The sequence below is a fragment of the Nicotiana tabacum genome, chromosome 19, assembly GCF_000715075.1.
Source record: "Nicotiana tabacum cultivar K326 chromosome 19, ASM71507v2, whole genome shotgun sequence".
Taxonomy (NCBI): domain Eukaryota; kingdom Viridiplantae; phylum Streptophyta; class Magnoliopsida; order Solanales; family Solanaceae; genus Nicotiana; species Nicotiana tabacum.
In genome coordinates this window covers 29,142,184-29,161,982 of record NC_134098.1, presented here as the reverse complement: position 1 = coordinate 29,161,982, position 19,799 = coordinate 29,142,184, and the positions used below count along the sequence as shown (strand labels likewise).

Below are 19,799 nucleotides of genomic sequence, written 5' to 3'. Positions count from 1 at the left end.
TTTAGACACCGTTGTTTTTATGGATTATTTCACCATATTTCAAACTTTGCTTCCGCTTTTGTTTCCTTGATTATTAATAAATTAAAAATTATTTAAAAATTGGTTAATATTATTCTAACGTTAGCTTGCCTAGCAAATGAAATATTAGGCGCCATCACGGTCAGAATGAGGGAATTTCGGGCCGTGACAATCTTGCAGATGAAGTACTTCCTTCGGGAAAAGGACGAACCACTTCTAAAGATAAGACAAAGTTAGAAGGTACTATTTATCTGAGGCAAATTGAGATTAGCCAAATCTAGTGATCAAATACCAGATGATTGAACAAAAAAGTTAAAACTCTCAACTTTGAAGTGACTTTGTCATTTGATCCAATTGTACTCGTTTAGATCGGAACACAAGTATGACTTCGCATAATATCCAAATTGATCTGGCAAATGTTAGATTCAAAAGCAATAATTTGAACCTCCTAGCCATAAGAGACATAGGGCTAAAGAGTGCCAGCAAAGGATATCTCAGAATTGGCTAAACTGTTTACTCTTGTGTTTTCTTGCTTCGCAAACTAACATTTTGCCCGTCTTCTAAAAAGTATTACGGAATCTAAAAATTTCTTCATAAACACACACTACATAGCACTTACTCAGACGAGATAGCCTAGATTAATTTCTATATCAATTGTCAGAAGATGGTTTCTTTTACGCAAATATATAGTACTAACTCCTAGAAAAGAAAGCAGCATTATCTGAGTTGACGCTTATCAACAAGATTCATCAAAAAGCATCACAAAAGTAAGTTTTTGCAATTAGCGATTTCGATTCAATTCTAAGCTAGCAGCAACCCATTTTTCATCGCTGCAAGGCAAAACACAAGCACCATTTGGAAGCTCCATATTTTCATTCCGGGGGAAAATGAAAATCTTCTCGTTTGGCAAAATACTGGTCCCAGCATATGTACCAGAATCAACAGACTCCGCAACTGAATCAGTTGAATGATCAAAGACCGCTGAAGCAGAAGACTGCCCATCAGGCGAGCAGGAGGCAGCAGGACATGGATCCCTGATAACAGAATATGTTTTGGGTGCAGTTGAGCATCTGTGTCTGTTTGCATTTGTATCTGTCTCTGCAGATCAGGCCAAATAATGAGTACTGGCACATAACATAACTGGAATAGACTAAATGATGCAGGTGATAAATTGGAAGAAACACAAAGTGCATGTAGATAATATGCCTATATAACCTTGTTGTTTAAGTTGTAAAGACTAAAAGCCAGAACCAAGATGCATGGCTCCAAGACAGTAGGAGACTGAGTTGGACGAAATGCAGCTCTTTACTTCTAAAGAATAAATGTGATTACTAATTGATGTTTCCAATAAGACTAAATAGGCTGCTCTATAAATGGATATTCCCTGGTATTGACCTCAATGATATACAGCCTAACTAAAAGAAACCCTCATAACGACATTGTTCTGAGATATTGAGCAAAAAAGGTATTTGGCCTAAATGATGTAGAGCCATATCACAGTTCCCAACTTGATATCATGATATGCATGTTATTGATCAAACCTATTATACATTAATTTAAAAACGCAGCACTTTGTTTTGTTTGCTGAAAAGTTTAGAAAAATGTTTTTCATGTCTACTTTTGCAGTGATGCATTAAGAAATTATACAGTTCCTTAAAAGAAACAATCATTAACAAGAATTTAAATGTCAGCGATACTCAGTTTGATTCTATCAGCAATATTTACAAAATACCATGAGGGTCCAACACAGCTTACCTGCTTTACACGAATTGAGTGAGAAAATCTCGTGGTCCAAATGCTTGGTTCAATCAATGAATTTGGACTTCAGGAATTACCATATTTAAAGTTTGATAATACCATCTAAGACTTTTATCTTTCTTTATCTTGACCTCAACTACTTTCCATGACATAATAAAACCCTCTACAGCTAAGAATGACCAAAACAAACTTGTGACAATATTTTTCCTTTCCAATACATGAAGTTACAGTGACACAGCTGGTAACGCGACACCCGTATATTTTGTTCGATTAAGAGCCTCCACAGACAAGAAAGCTATCACACCAAAACTGAAGAAAGTCAAAGTAAAAAAATCGAGTTAAATAAATGATGTCAAGGGGTTTCAGATTACAGAAAGCACCTTCTTTTTGCAGATTTAGTTCTTCAATTATCAATTTGGTTTTCTGCTGAACAACTGGTTGTGGTACATCGGTAGCAGCACATCCTGAACTGGCTGGAAGGACCTTAAGAGATTCACCTAGTTGACCGCCTGTAACACAAAAAGTACGAAATTGCATACCTGACTTAGAACTTGCCAATGAACCCAACCCTTCCGAGGTTAACGGTGTTGGCTTCGGAAGAAAAACAAAAGATATTTTCTTTAAGTTACAGGAAATAAAGAACATAACGATTGAGCAAATAACCTGATAATTGAGCAGAAATATTTGGATAAATGCAGGATAATTGAATTGTGAAGTGGGAAAATGTATCCAGTCTAGGATCAGCCGAAAGAAGTTCAAATAAAATGACAAGTAGATTAGAACCATCGGATTTTTATATCTTGTGGAGCGCTTTTAAAATAAGACCAAAAAAAGTTTTAGCAACTTTCTAATGCTCCTATTTATAGGTAAAGAAAGGTGAATAGCAGAAGCCATGTGTATTTCTCTCGGTAAAAATGAGCACTGAGGTTATTAATATATTCATACTCAACTTAGTATTTTACCATTAGTATCTCCAGATCACAAAATCTAAATGACTATGATTTTCGAACATTTGCTGATTAAACAGTATGTGGTCGTTCTCAACCAAGGATTCAGGGATTTGAAGAACAAGACATTTTGCTTATTCAAAAAAATAAGCTTTAATTAGTAATTAAAGAAATATGTTTCTATGAGTTGTCAATCATTTACTGTTTCAAGTTGAGCAGGACCAAGACAGAATACTTGGAGTGCAAGTACAGTGAGGTGATTCATGAAGCGGATGTGGACGTGAGGCTTGATACTCAAGTCATCCCCGGGAGAGGAAGTTTCAAGTATCTTGGGTAGGTAATCCAAGGAAATAGAGAGATTGACGAGGATGCCGCATATCATATTGGAGCGGGATGGATGAATGGAGGCTCGCATCCGGTGTTTTGTGTGATAAGAATGTACCAGCAAGACTTAAAGATAAGTTCTATAAAGAGGTGGTTAGACCAACTATGTTGTATGGGGCAGAGTGTTGGCCAGTCGAAAATTCTCATGTACAAAATATGAAGATGGCAGAAATGAGGATGTTGAGATGGATGTGCAGGCATACTAGGATAGATAAAATTATAAATGAAGATATTCGGGATAAAGATGGGTGTGACCTCAGTGGAGGAAAAGATGCGGGAATCGAGGCTTAGATGGTTCGCGCATGTGAAGAGGAGAGACATTGATGCCCTAGTAAGGAGGTGTGAGAGGTTGGCCGTGGTGGGTCTAAAAAGAGGTGAAGTATTGGGGAGAGGTGATTAGGCAGGACATGCATGGTGCTGCTTCAACTTGCCGAGAACATGGCCCTTGCTAGGAGAGTGTGGAGGTCGAGAATTAGGGTATAAGGTTAGCAGGTAGTCGTGAGTTTTCCTTGTCAATACCAGTAGTATTAGTGTTAGTCCTGTACTTTCTTATTTTTAGATTTCTATTATTATTTGTTGTTTCTTTCGCTTCGGCTTCTTGCTATCTTGTTGTTATTACTGCCTGTTGCTACCGCTTCTTTTCTCATCCTTGAGCCGAGGGTCTATTGAAAATAGCCCTACCTACTCAGGGTAGGGGTAAGGTTTGCGTACACACTATCTCCCCGGACTCCACTTGTGGGATTACACTAGGTTTGTTGTTGTTGTTGAGCAAGTGTTTTTTCTTTTTATTTTATTTTATTTTATTTCAAAGCTATTCTGACTCTTCCTTCTTAATAGGGGTAAGGTCTGCGTACACACTACCCTCCCTAGACCCCACTTTTGGAATTACACTGGGTTTGTTGTTGTTGTTGTTGTCGTCGTCGTCAAAGCTACTCTGAGTAAGAGTTAAAAAGGATGTAACTATCATCTTGCTTTAAGTTCAACAACCTTACTGTACACCAAGAAATGGGTATTGACGCAAGTATTGAACGGCCACTTTCATCAAATATTGTAATATTGTGAGTAAACAGAAACTGCCGAAGTACTTTATGTCCTTGCAAACTTTCCAGACAAGCGATTGAACAAACTAATCTCATTTAATGATGTAAAAGCATATAGTATCTTGTTCACATCATTCCCAAGCAAAACGACATTATCACATTTTTTTCACGCAGATGTAGCCCAATTAAAGAAGAGACACAATGCCATGGTAGCTCATGCAGACTGAACAGATCAAACTAATAATGACGAGGCAGTAATGGAGCTTTGGTGCATTTTAGCTGATCAGAAGGAAAATAGTATATTAGTTGTGAGAAAGCACGGGAGAAAAATATATTATTGATATTCTATTAAGTATTTATAATAGCCCGATTTATAACTATACACAATACATATTCAACTCCTATTCCATGTGGGACTAGGGTTATTAACATAATTATCTATCACTCTCACTCGAGTCGGTGCGTAACAAATCATACGTACCGAGCTTGTTACATATATAACTAATATGAGGACTACTGAGGGACTTGGCGAAAATATTTGCAAGCTGATCATTCGACTTCGCAAACTTTGTAGCAATATCTCCTGAGAGTATCTTTTCTCTGACGAAGTGACAGTCAATCTCAATGTGTTAGGTTCTCTCATGAAACACCAGATTTGATGCAATATGAAGGGCAACTTGATTATCACACACAAATTCCATCTTGCTGATCTCACCAAATTTCAACTCGTTGAGCAAATGTTTGATCCAAACTAGCTCACATGTTGCCACAACCGTTGCTCGATATTCTGCTTCTGCACTAGACCGAGCAACCACATTCTGTTTCTTACTCTTCCAAGACACCAAACTACCTCCTACTAAAACACAACATCCGGACGTAGAACGTCTATCAGAAGGTGACCCTGCCCAGTCAGCATCTGAGTATCCAACAATTTGCTTATGGCCTCGATGTTCAAACAATAATCTTTTGCCTAGAGCTGATTTTATATATCGAAGAATGCGAACAACTGCATCCCAATGACTATCACAGAGAGAATCCATAAATTGAGAACACGAGGAGCTAACTCATCTTTTGCTAGAGTAAGGTTATGAACAAAACACGTTCTTCCAAAGACACGGGGTGGAAGAGAGAAGTGGGGAAACAAGACAGAGAATGGAACTAGATTCTGGATAGCTGAGGATGGCATACGATTAATAAGATAACAAGATGTAAGACCTGCATCCCCCAAAAACGCAACGAAACATGAGATTGTATGAGTAGGGTACGAGCAGTTTCAATAAGGTGTCTATTCTTTCTTTCAGCTACCTCATTTTGTTGAGATGTGTATGGACAATATATTTGATGAACAATCCCATGAGAGTTCATAAACTACTGAAATGTGGAAGACAAATACTCTAGGGCATTATCACTACGAAATGTGCAGATAGAAACCCCAAATTAATTTTGAATTCAGCGTGGAAGGGCTGGAAAATAGAAAATAACTCAGATCGATTTTTCACCAAAAATATCCAAGTGCACCTCGAATAATCATCAATGAAACTGACAAAGTAGCGAAATCTCAAGGTAGAACTGACCCGATTAGGACCTCAAACATTTGAATTGACTAAAGTGAAAGGTGACTGCTCGATTATTAGGACGCCGAAGAAAATGGGAGTGAGTATGCTTACCGAGCAGTCGAGCTGACATGACTCACTCTCTACAGTGGACAAGTGAGATAAACCAGGAACCATTTTCTGAAATTTTGACAAACTGGGATATCCCAATCGTTTATGTAATAAGTCTGGTGAATCAATAGTAGGACGAGTTGTTGAAGGAAGATAAGATGTGAGTCCATGTGATTTTCCAAGGATAAGGTAATAAAGTACATTTGATTCACGCCTGGAACCAATGATCCGCCATGTACTGTATTCCTGTAAAAAAAAACAAGGTCATCAAGAAATAAAACAAAGCATTTAAGTGATTTGACTAAGCGACTAACGACTATGAGATTAAAAGGACTACCGGGAACATAAAAAACTTAATCTAAAGGTAAGGAAGGAAGTGGACTTCCTTGACCTATTCCAGTTGTCATAGTTTGAGAACCGTTGGCCATTGTGACTGTTGGAAGAGATTGAGAACAAGAAATAATAGTGAAAAGAGATTTGTTACCAGAAATGTGATCAGATGGGCACCTGAATCATAGACCTAAGACTCGGAGGATAAAGATTGGGAGACACAAGTCACGCTATTACCTGTTTGAATAACGGAAGCTATCTTTGAAGATGTATGTTTACATGTTTTGTACTGAAGGAACTCAATATAATCCGGTAGAAAAACCATCTAATTATTCATAGTATTGGATCCCATTTTGCTACAACCAATTTCTCAACTTCTTGACTAAAAGTTGTATGGTTAACCTTGGAATGCCAAATCAAAATACTTCTTTTTTAAAACATTGTTCACTCGCCAGAAAATAAAAGGTAGTCGGAATTTGATGAAACTTGAATGGACAAACTCGAAATAACCTCCTGAGCAATCTGTCCAAAAGAAGCTTTGTCGGAAACTAGCCGGAAGGTGGGCCATGCGCCTGTGCGTGGACAAATCTCGCCGGAAAAAAAATCTAGCTCTGGTCGGCGCGTGGATGGGAGTTTTCCGGTGGGGTTTGGTCGCCGGAGGGTGGAGAACACTGTTGTGGTGTTGGTTTATGCACAACACCGGTAAAAAAATAGTTTTGACGCAAACAGCCACCGGAAAAATTGCACGGCGACTGTTTCTTCAAGGAATCATTGGTAGATTGCACAACGAGTATTTTCTCACTACCGCTCTGATACCATGTGAGAAAGCACGGGAGAAAAATATATTATTGATATTCTATTAAGTGTTTTACAATAGCCCTATTTATAACTATACACAATACATTATTCTAACTCCTATTCCATGTGGGACTAGGATTATTTACATAACTATCTAACATCAGTTACCAGTGCTACAACAGGGTGAAGTACATAACAGGATAGCAAGCTTGTAGCCAAAACGGCTCAGGCCAGAAATGATACAGAGATACAAAGAGCGTGCAAAATGTGAAATTCTCTCAAGGATAGAAGAAAATAAGGAAACAAAAGTGACATGAGAGAATCCGGGTGAGATAGTGGAAATGATGTAGCTGGAAAATCAAAAGAACATGTTTGTTAAAAACAATTGACTGATTCTGATTCTAAAGAAGGAAATGAAAGGAACACATAACGCCGCGCTATATATTTGTTGGGACTCTGCAGTTCGTAGCTCCATCCAATTAATTCCAACGGATGGAGCTATTGCAAGTTTGTGCATTAAGGTGACATGCAACCACCCCATTTACAGGTTTTGTTTCCCGTATTTACCAACCATCAATAATCAGACCATTTATACATGCCCAAAGGTTCAAAAGGGGTCCTGTGTGACTTTTTACAGAAAATAGGAGACTCCACTTTCACCAGAAATTATAGGGGGAGTCAGTCGAATTCTACTAGTTGGTTCTCCTGGCCTTTATTTTCATTTTCTTTCACGGGGAGAGGGGCATGCTAATAAATCATGAATGCTACCTTTATTAACAGACACGCCAGTATGCCTCCTGTTACAAGCATCGTTTTCAACTTCATTTGCCCTGATTGTGTGCTTTGCACTATCTTCGATAGTTGACTGCGAGCTAGAAGATGCAACCCCTAAGATACTCTTCAAATTACCATCAGGGAGATCAATTTGACTACCCTTACCTGAAAGGAGATGGCAATGTTATTCCATCAGATATTGGACATTCATATTCACAACAGAACAACAGGAAGCTGCAAGTCTTTAAAACCTATAAGATGCTGGAAATATTGTTAGGTCTAAACAAAATATTTCAGTCACAAATAGATCTTAATATCTCCATAGAAACTCGCGTTAAGCATCCTTTCATAGGTGCAAATGTAGGTTCTTGAACTATTTATGGTACCTTAATGGTTGTTTAACCAGCTGTAACGAAACTTCAACTTGATTGGTGTGCATAGTTTTCCTAGTTTATTAATTTCTGCAGTTCGGAACACCATGTCCTCCTGCTTAGTTTTATATTGTCTTTAAAAAGATCATGTTTCCTTATCAGAAATAAAATTCCATGTGATTATTCCTTGTCCCACAATCAAAAAGAAAATCATTGATTGTCAAGAAAACTAGCAATTGTGCTACTGAGTGTATATCTTCCTTACGTTTCACAAGGGCATTGTAAGCAACCTTTGCAGCATTCATCTCTGCTTGCTTCTTGGTTTTAGCTTCTTGTCCTTGAAAAGTCCCACCTCCAACTTCCACAGTTGAACTGAATGTTGGTGCATGAGGTGGGCCAGCTCTGGCTGTATCATAAACTGGAAAAAGTAAACCCTCTTTTTGAGCCAGTTCTTGCAAAAGTGTCTTGTATAAACCTTCATCCTGATGTATTCAAAAAATAAATATATAAATACATAGAAGAACTAAGAAATGTAGTGCACGAATGATCTCCCAGCACAAAGTAAAACAAAGACTGTTTAAATACTCCCCCCCCTCCCTTCCCATTTTACTTGATGGTGTTTTAATGGACACGGAGTTTAATGTGCTAAGTTGACTTACACGTCATATTAGTAATAGAAGAACATATTAAAATAATGGTTGAAAAACCAATTTGATAGAGAAAATACCACATCAAAATTTAAAATTTTAGCTGAACGAATTTGAATTTTGACAGAGTTACCCGGTACTTGTGTTGGTGGGAGGTAGCGGTATCAGTTACCCCGTGGAATTAGTCGAGGTGCGCACAAGCTGGCCCGGACACCACGGTCATTAAAATTTACCACATCAAAAATTAAAATTTCAGCTGAACGAATTTGAATTTTGACAGAGTTACCCGGTACTTGTGCTGGTGAGAGGTAGCAGTAGCAGTTACCCCGTGGAATTAGTCGAGGTGCGCACAAGCTGGTCCGGACACCATGGTTATTAAAAAAAGAATTTGAATGTTGAAGTTTTGAAAGTTGTACAGAAATAGAATGGATCAAACATTTCGCACCAAAGAGCAAAGAGTGTTACATTAACTGGAAGAGACTAACCTCCTGAATGTCATTCAGCGCTAATGACTCAAAAGCACCTTTTGCAGCTGCATGTTCAGCTTCCTTCAATGTAGAGAAGAATTCCTGAGTTTCATAAGTTTTTCCATCAATAGTCACTTTTGACCTAAAACGACAGGCGTGCGGAGGGCCATCAAGTTCAGAAGAATACACGGGTAAAGTGAGATTTTGCTTTTGGGCATACTGTTGTAGTCGATTCTTGTATAGATGAAGCATCCCTGCAACATGGATGAAGTTGTAAGAGTTAGAAACTTGACATAAAAGTATGAGAAATATCTAAAGTCAGTCAGATGAACTTAAAGGCATTCGCACATTCTTGAAAAGTTGTTCAGAAATGAGGCATCCAGAAATATGAAATATGAAATACTTCAACAGTATCTCCCATTGCTTCCAAGCATATATATTACTGTTTAGCTACAATAAGATCAAAGCATTATCCGTCTTTTAAATGTATCCTTGAACTTAACCACATCTTCTTCAGCAACTTTCTCTTATGAATTTGAAGCTCTGTAGAGATTCACGGAATTCAATCACTGGTAAATTCCCTCACACGCCAACTCTCATTTTGATAAGAAGATGAATTATAAATATGCGAGCAATGAGTAGTCAAGTACAGAGAGATGAACAAAATATTTTTAAAAGCACAATGGAAGGAAGGAACATCTGAAGGAAATTGCTAAGAGATCTCATCTAAGATCCACTATAGCCACCGTTTGAAATTAATGTGCTCACAAGATAGAGACACCAAGAACACTATTGCAGTGGACCATCAACCGCATACTGATATAGAATGAAAAAGTTACACTGGTCCAGTTGACAGATAGGTTGAACCTTCTACTTATCCAGAATTAGAAGTAAGCGACATTCCCACAAATTTCCTTTCCTGGTTTAGGCTTTATGTGTCAAATCTCGACTGCTTACACATGCTTTCTTCCAGGTACTGATGAAGTAATAACTCATAAAATCCAGAAGGAATTTGATCCATTTACCAGGTGTTCCAATTCGCTGAATAAACTTATGCTTTCACCCCACAACTGTAGGTTTATCGCTCTTCTTGTCAGAGTGATTTACCTTAGTTTTAAGGGGCATGTATTCAGTTTGAAGCTTTTAAAGGATTAGGTAGAATATTATACAATTGCCACAGCAGTAATACAAAAAAACAACACGAAACAGAGCTAAAAGAAGAGAAAATAGCTAGAAAGATGCAACTCAGTAGGGCAAATAATCATCGACTTCTATGCCACAGAACATAACCTTAGAACCAATACTGCCTCCAAAAACCTCAAGTATACTAGTATGGTTGAGAAGCATGAAATCTACTGTTTCTTTAATTGTCTTGTTCCTTTTTTTATGTTCCTAATGGTAGCTCAGGGTTTAAATGCAATATGTGCAAAACATATAGAGAATACACCATTAATAACCAACATAATCACACAAATAAAATAAATTGCTTAACCAGTAAAATTACTGGTCCTTAGTCATATACAACAAATCCCATCCAGAACTATCATCTATAACATCAAGCAATGAACATAATTAGCATTGCATTTAACTTTAGAGGGTTAGCCGGAGAGGAAGCCAGACCATTTCATCACATCTTCAATGCACTGGAACCAACTTTGTCCTCATCATTTTCAATGTGGTACATTCACATTTAACTCTTTTATTGTTATTATATTCCCTTTTGACAGAGCATTCACAGTTAACTCTTGTAGTTATCATTTACCCTTTTGACAAATATTTAAAACTCTTGTCATGGAAAACATAGACTTTTTATTTCTTCATAGCTTTTCCAAAGAAGCCAAATAGATTACAATCAAAAGTTATTCACCAAATTGTAGAAATTCATATGATTTTACATTTCATTAGCTTATTATATCAGGAGAAAAAAGCTGATTATGAACGGGGTAATCAAGATGAAATTACATGAATGAGAAAAAACATCTTAGATAAAAATAGGGCATCATGACTGACCATTTAGAAAACAGACGAACTGCTCGTGAAGTTTTACATGATCAAAACACTTGCTCACTAAGCTGGACGGAGACATTGGCTTAACAAATGTGGAATAAAGGAAATTGCAAGCTGAACTGAATAGAAACAATTGTACAAAACATGTGGAAAAATGAAAACTAGGAGAGGGTTTGAATCTGGGTTTGAGAAGGAATTTTTTTTTAACAGGATGCAGAAAGAGCGGCTTCCTGATGGAAACAATTGGAAGTCTGAGGTTGCTGCCTGACAAAGAAGATCCTCTGTCATTGAAAGGGGACAAGAAGTGCAAAGTTCACTATAAAATGCTACAATATTCTGCCAAAAGGACCAAATGCAAAAGAAAATAGGTCTTGGAAGGCAGTATGAACACTAGAGCCATATCCAGAGCTGCAGTTTTTGGTTGGATTGCTATTAGTATTGCCTGCCTAAAAGAAATTGAAAGCTGAACTGAATGTGGAATAAAAGAAATTGCAAGCGGAACTGAATAGAAACAATTGCACAAAAAATGTGGAAAATGAAAACAAGGGGAGGGTTTGAATCTGGGTTTGAGAAGGAATTTTTTTTTATCAGGACGCAGAAAAAGTGTCTTCCTGATGGAAACAATTGGAAGTCTAAGGTTGCTGCCTGACAAAGAAGATCCTCTGTCATGGAAAGGGGACAAGAAGTGCAGTTCACTATAAACTGCTACAATATTCTGTCAAAAGGGCCAAATGCAGAAGGGAATAGGCCTTGTAAGGCAATATGAAGACCACCCAGAGCTGCAGTTTTGGTTGAATTGCTATTAGTGTTGCCTGCCTAACACAAGACAACCTACAAAGTAGAGGATATCACATTGATTTAGCAGTAGATGCTATTTATGTAATTACAAACTGAATCGCGGGAACACTTGTTATTGCAATGTAGATATTCATGGGAAGTATGGTCCATGTTCTTGAATATATTTGGGGTGAAATGGGTGGCCCCTTTATCAATAGCAGATGCAGCAAGAAGCTGGAGTGATCAGTAGATCAGAAGGGAGCTCAAATGCATCTGGAAGACAGTGCCTCTATGCATTTTTCTATAATTTGGAAGGAGAGGAACTATAGGTGTTTTGAAAATCAAATATTCATCCCTACCATGATACAATTTAGTGTTTTGCAGTCTCTATAATCTTGCTGTAATATGAGAGATATTTAAGGTGTAAATGCTTTTGTGGGCATTCTAAACTCCTTACAGATTTGAGGGTCTAGAAATGCTTGTTTCTACACATATTAGCACATTCTTGGTGCCTAGCAATAAAATCCACATTCTATCCAAAAAAAATGAATGAAAACGAGGTGAATGTTTTATTCTAACCTTTCGAGGTATTAGCGTCCCTACCAGCCAATGGAGTTCCATTGACACGAGAAGGTTGTCCAGCGTTATTCTGTCTTTGTTGAAAAATATCCATATTTGGAGGTCTAACATCCACCTTCTCAAAAACATCCACCTTACTGCTTGATGTTGAAGCGCCTGCCCAACTAAGTAAAATGTAACAAATTAACAATATCAAGGCAATTTTCCAAATACCGCATAAGTATTCCCATTAAATGAAAACGAATATTTTTTCTTGTTTGGTTCTTTTTTTCAGTTGACTGTAAACTTGATCATCAAGGATAGAGACACAGCACAAGCTTTGGCTTAAACAGTTAGACAAGCAGCAAAAATAACAATAGTAAAATTATATTCTTATTCAGTTAATTCAATTTACTATTTGGTAAAATAAGAAATTATTTTCAAAACATGAAAAGAACTTGGATATTTGTCCCCATTTTCTATCAAAGTAATGTGATCAGGAGGTCAAGGGTTCATGTTGTTGAAACAACCTCTTGAAGAAATGCAAGGTCGGGCTGTATACAATAGACCCGACGTGGTTTGACCCTTCCTGCACATAGTTAAGGCTTACTGCACTGGGTTGCCTGTTCCTTTTTTAAATAAAAAAAAGGAAAATACCAAACCAGTTAGGTAAACAACTACTCCCTCAGACATTGTTCCCGATTACCTTTCAGGGATCAAAACTTGACCATATTCCGAAAACTTAGACGTGAATAAATTCCTCAATGCATAAGTAAATGCCAACTCTTTAACTTATACGCATAACAAAATAAAATGAGACGTCTACATTGGGAAATAAAAAGTACTCCCTTTGTTCCCATTTTATATGACACATTTTCTGTTTTAGTCTGGCTTAGGAGAAATGAGACCTATGTAAATTTAAAAATAATATAACTTTAAACTTCTCATTTTACCCTTAATGTCAATGATTTATGGGATGTGTATGGATTATTGTAGACCACTCTGCTGCGGAGGGAGTAGTAAACTTATCGTAAAAGTACGACACCAAAGCACAACGTTCAGCAACTACAGCATGAAGTACAACAGCAAAAACAGCACCCATAACCATAACCTTATACTATCAGAGAACTTCAAAACCCAAGAAGAACAATCAAAACTGGTCGCAAATCAATTACTTACATAAAAAATGACTAAATATACACTTTAAAATCCATATAATAGCCCAATCAGTTAGGAACTAACCAGAAGAAGAGGAGGCTGGTAGTGCAGCAGCAGGTGAAGGTGAAGGAAGGTTGTGATGTGAGAAGGCCTGGGCGGATTTGGGGGAAGTGAAATGGGCAAAGGCGATATGGGCAGCAAGATTTTGGGCTTCTTTGGAGGATCGGCAATGGTCCTTGGGTGACGCAAAGGAGAATCCATTGACGGTAACAGTGGCTGTGAAACGAGGGTTGTGATCAGGTCCCTCTTTCTCCGTCCCGTACTCTGGCAAATTCCACCCGTACTGGTGGCAAAGCTCTTGTAGCTTCGTCTTGTACATTCTTTGTGACTCGAGAGAGTTAGGGGCAACGAGTGATAGGGAGGTTCCGTGGAGTTGTACATATTTATAATGTAGAAATACTTCTTTTTTGGGAAAATAAATATTAACAAGGTGGTTGGATGGTTGTTACATATCGTTTACGGTGTATTATTGTATTGTACTATATCGTATTATTTGATGAATACAATGTTTGGCTAGATTGTATCGTTTGTTATCGTTTCATGATATCACACACCAGCAATATGAAGAATAAACTTGCAATATTATAAAAACAAATTATGATACGGTATATAAAAAGGTAGGGTAAATGATAAAATAAAATTATTTAATAATAATAAAAGGTGAGATTGAGAGAAAAAGACATGTCAACGATGCGACCACACCAAAAGTGGCACATTTCGTCGTTACGTAACGACGGATTTAACGATACGATACAATAAAATTTAAGTAACAATCAAAACAAACATCATATTTAAAGTAACAATACGATACAATACAATAGGTAACAACCATCCAAACAAGATGTAAAGAATATTTCTTTAATGTTTCTTCAAGTTTGGCTAATAAATTACCATTATCTAACTATGTTATGTTATTATAAAAATGCAAATAAAAAATGTTGATCTATTTGTATACTCGTCAAAAATCACATTAAGTTGCATTCTCCGTTAGATAGAAATTATAATCATGCATACTTTATGTAGAGGGTAAAATATGTTTATATTAAATGATCGCATGAGAAAATTATAATCATGACCGAAGACAGAAGATAGTTGAATCTGAAGGCAACGATCCTGTTTGTTACAAGAGAGAATGATACCCATAAAGATGAAATAAATGTCTGTCACTCGGTAACATTTAATGAAGAATATTTTACAGCATTAAGTACACGGCCCGTTACAAGGAATATGACATTTACTGCTTGCCGTTACATATTCTTCAATGGCCCTCATAATTGAAGTTAAAGAGGGGCTTGATCCTAGGACCTTGTTCCGTGGGTGCAGCTATAAATAGTAAGCTCTATTATCATTGTAAAGGACACGAATTTTCTGGCAAACATACGCTACACTCTATGCAAAGCTCAATATAATTTCATCTTCTTGTTTACTGATATTGTTACTATTGTCCCCGAAAGCCCCGCTCCCGGAATTACTATTTCTGCTATTTTATCTCAATCTCAAGGCTAAGTATTATATTTTTGTCTAATTCATCTATTATTTTAGGATCAAATTAATTCACTTATCTATAAACCACGTATAAATTCAACTGTACCATTTTACGGGTAAACAGTTTGGCGCCCGCCGTGGGGCTTTGTGTAATTAAGTTGGCCCTTGCCTCTTTTACTAACGCGTTTGATTATTTGTTCTTAGCAAAAAATTATAGAAAATGGCAGATAATGGTGTTAACAACATACATAACCTTGAGGCCCAAGGAAATCAGCCTCAGCACGAGGATTCAATCAGTGATACCCGCAGTGAGGGGAACGAGGCCACACTAGTCCACGGCACACGGTACACGCGACATGTTCAAGAGGCAACTCTTGATGATGCTAAAGAAGAGCACGTCGTCGAAGCGGTAAGGGTCTTGCAGGAGCAACAAGAGGCCATTTTAGGCCATCTCACACAGTATGATAAGGTTATCACAAAGTTGAAGCAGGCATTATCGGGTGCTTCCAATAACGCGAATGAACGAGATCCAGTTCCTCCCGGTGCTCCCCCAAATCAAACAACGCAGAAGGTCGACAACAGCACCCCGAGGGGAGAGGTCGTCTTCGATGGGGCAGAGGGGAGCGGATCCGATCACAACAACGAGAGTGATCCCTTCAAAAACGAATTCATACAGTTTATGAGGGAAGTAAACGTCTGCATGGACCAAATTATGGGCGCACCACTAGTGCTGAAAGGGCCGGACTCAAAGAAGTACACTCAATTGTCGTACATACCAAGCGCGGCACCAGAATTGATCCTGAAGCGGTTTAAATGCCAGATGTGTCGAAATATGATGGAACTTCATATCCTCAGGAGCATATCACCACCTATACAACGGCGGTGAAGGGGAACGATTTAGCTCCCCACGAGATAGAGTCAGTTTTGCTGAAGAAATTCGAAGAGACTCTCACGAATGGAGCCTTGACGTGGTATTCATTTTTTCCCGAGCATTCCATAAACTCCTTCGATATGCTCGCATATTATTTCATTAAGGCCCATGCCGGGGCCAAAAAGGTACAGGCCCGAAAGGCCAATATATTTAGGATTGCACAAGAAGAGTCTGAGTTGCTGCAAGAGTTTGTAACCCGATTCTAGAAGGAAAGGATATTGCTACCGGGCGTTTCGGATGAATGGGCGGCTGAAGCATTCACCAAGGGTTTGAATCCGAGAAGTTCCAATGCTTCCCGGAAGTTAAAAGAAAGCTTGCTCGAGTTCCAAGCAATAACTTAGGCGGATGTTCACAACCGGTACGAGTCAAAGATAAGGATTGAGGATGATCAACTCAGTTTCCCGGTGTTGTTTAAGGGTCGGGACTGGGAGAAGAATAAAGAGAAATCAAAAGACGATTTTGATACAACTCGACGGTCTTCGAGGAGCCGGTTTTTGCCATATGAACGGTCCGAAGAATGCGACAGAGGTTTTCGATCGGCGGATAGGTGCGTTATAGATAGAAGAATTGATCGCGGCTGGAACAACAAGTCGTTACAGGATAAGGAAACGTCAGGTTCTCGAGATTCTCCCTACCTTAAACTTTCAGAATATAACTTCAACGTCAGTGTAGTAGAGTTGGTGTCGTCCATGAGGAATATTAAAGAAGCACAGTTCCCAAAGCCAACGAGATCCGATCCCAGTCAGAGGGATCCTAATTTGTGGTGCGAATACCACGGGACAAATGGTCACCGGATCGGGGACTGCCGGTATCTGCACGAAGAAGTAGCGACACTGCTGAAAAATGGCCATCTCATGGAATTTTTAAGTCACCGAGATAAAAACAATTATGGTCGCAATCGTGATAACACGGAGCCCTCAAAAGCAGGAGAAGATCCCCTGCGCCTGATGATCAACATGATTTTTGGGGGAACGAGATTAACGGGGTTACATTCTCGACAGCAAAATAGATGAAGGTATCAGTAACCCGCAGTAAGAGGCTCCGGGAAATCACTAAAGACCACATCACTTTCACGGAGGAGGATGCAGATTGTTGCTACCACACAAGGACGCATTGGTAATCTCTTTAAATGTATTAGATTTTAAAATTAAACGTGTTCTGGTGGATCCAGTGAGTTCGGTCAATATTATACAATGGAGGGTATTGGAGCAAGCCAAGCTCACCGGAAGCATCATTCCGTCCACAAAACTCCTCGTCGGGTTTAACTTAGCCAGCGTGACAACCCGAGGAGAGATCCTGCTGCCCACGAATACCGAAGAGGTGATGAAGACGACCCCTTTCGAGGTGGTGGATGGTGATATAGGCTACAATATTATCCTGGGAAGACCATGGTTGCACGATATGAAGGTTGTGCCATCAACATACCACCAATTGCTGAAATTCCCAACTCCCGAGGGAATTAAACAAATAAGAGGTGACCAACTAGCGGCAAAGGAGATGAATGCAATTTCAGTCTCTAGTAGCAAAGGGAGGGAGCATGCGGCATAGCAATTATAGGAACCGACGCCTGCTCTCGAGTTAAGTGAAGTCAACTGGGGGAAGAGGCATCAGAATCTTATCAGGTGCCAAGGTATTTCCAGGTACCAGAAGAGACGGACACAACAAAATCCACAGCGGAAGAGGTTGAGCAAGTCACATTATTCGAAAAGTTCTTGGAGAGGAAATTCCACTTGGGGACAAGACTGCACCCCGAACTAAGGTCTGGATTTATTAAATTTCTTAAAGTTACGTCGATTGTTTTGCATGGCCACATGCGGATATGACATGTATCCTATCGGAAGTGGCCGTACACAAGCTAAGCTTGGATCCCAGCATTCCTTCGGGAAGACAGAAAAAATGTCCTATTGTTGAGGCTAGAAAGAAATTCGTCAAAGAAGAGGTAACTCGCCTACTTGATATCGGTTCAATCCGAGAGGTAAAGTATCCAGATTGGGTAGCTAACGTAGTAGTAGTTCCAAAGAAGAAGAATAAATTTCGCATGTGCGTAGACTATAAGGACTTAAATAAGGCATGCCCAAAGGACTTGTTCCCATTGCCGAATATTGATCAAATGATTGATGCAACGGCCGAGCATGATTTAATGAGTTTCCTCGATGCTTACTCTAGGTACAACAAAATTAAGATGAACCCAGAAGATCAGGAAAAAACTTCGTTCATAACGAATTTAGGCACATATTACTATAATGTGATGCCCTTCGGGCTAAAGAACGTCGGAGCCACTTATTAAAAAACAAATAGGGAAAACCATGGAAGTTTATATAGACGATATACTTGTTAAGTCTTTGAACGGAGGTGATCATCCTAAACACTTGTAAGAAACTTTTGACATCCTAAGGAAGCATAACATGAAGATTAACCCCAAGAAGTATGCGTTCGGGGTCAGGTCCAGCAAATTCCTGGGATTCCTGGTGTCACAAAGGGGGATTGAGGTTAACCCCGATAAAATCAAAGCCATCGAAGATATCCCGGACCAACTATCAAGCGTAAAAGAGGTTCAAAGGCTCATGGGGAAATTGACCGCTTTGAGAAGGTTCATTTCCCGGTCTTCAGAGAAATTCCATCATTTTTTCTCGTTACTCAAAAAGAAGAAGAACTTCGAATGGACCCCGGAATATCAAAAGGCTTTAAGAGATTTGAAAAGGTACTTGTCAAGTCCTCCGTTATTATCGAAGCCGGAGGAAGGCAAAAAACTGTTAATCTACCTAGCAGTCTCGGAAGTAACGGTAAGCTCTGTTTTAGTCCATGAGGATGAAGGTGTGCAATCTCCCATTTAATATGTTACTAGAATTTTAACGGGAGCAGAAACTCGCTACCCACATTTGGAGAAGTTGGCCTTAGCCCTCGTAGTCGCCGCTCAGAAGCTAAGGCCTTATTTCCAATGTCACCCGATAGCTGTGGTGACCACCTTTTCCCTGCAGAATATCCTTCATAAACCCGAACTTTCGGGTAGGCTGGCTAAAAAATTTGACATAGAATATAAACCTAGGACTGCGATTAAGTCACACGTTTTGGCCAACTTTCTGGCCTATTTCAGTCCGGGATTGTTACCTTTGGCAACCAAAGAGGCAGTGATGGTGTCAGAATCGACATCAGGAGTTTGGACCCTATTTATGGACAGAGCTTCTAACGTAAAAGGGTCCGGGCTCGGCATAGTATTAACCACGCTTTGGGGAGAAACCCTAAGGTAGGCCATAAGAACGGTTCCTCTAACTAACAATAAAGCATAGTATGAAGCTTTGATTGTAGGGATAGAATTGGCTCGGGGACTAGATTCTGAGGTCATAGAAATCAAATGAGACTCCCAACTAGTGGTAAATTAGGTCTACGGGATCTTCGAGGCCAAAGAGGAACGCATGCAGTAATACGTAATGAAGGTTCAGGCTCTGCTTGCTCGGTTCCGGGAGTAGTTAATTACGCATATTCCGAGGGACAAAAATGCAGAAGCGAACGCATAGGCTAACCTTGGCTCATCTATGAAAATAAAGGGATCGGACTATGGTACGGTCGTACAGCTTATGCACTCGGTTCTTGATGTAGATAGCTACTACAAGATAAACGCGACTAA

General features: G+C 38.9%; 1 protein-coding gene across 3 annotated transcripts; it reads right to left on the bottom strand.

The window, feature by feature from the left end:
• Positions 1 to 654: 654 nt before the first annotated feature.
• Positions 655 to 14,125, bottom strand: LOC107768358 (double-stranded RNA-binding protein 1). 3 transcript variants are annotated; one of them, XM_075239804.1, is made up of 7 exons: positions 13,783 to 14,125; positions 12,562 to 12,717; positions 9,217 to 9,452; positions 8,350 to 8,566; positions 7,708 to 7,878; positions 2,157 to 2,285; positions 655 to 1,110 (listed from the first exon to the last, which is right to left on the bottom strand). In XM_075239804.1, the coding sequence occupies exons 1-7, from the start codon at positions 14,075 to 14,077 to the stop codon at positions 800 to 802; spliced, it is 1,515 nt and encodes a 504-aa protein (XP_075095905.1). In that variant the 5' UTR covers positions 14,078 to 14,125; the 3' UTR covers positions 655 to 799. The 3 variants fall into 3 exon arrangements, 2 of the variants coding, with proteins under 2 accessions (XP_075095905.1, XP_016442964.1); XM_016587478.2 differs by having other exon boundaries at positions 655 to 1,116; positions 13,783 to 14,124; XR_012703244.1 differs by having other exon boundaries at positions 995 to 1,116; positions 1,774 to 2,285.
• Between the last annotated feature and the right edge of the window lie 5,674 nt (positions 14,126 to 19,799).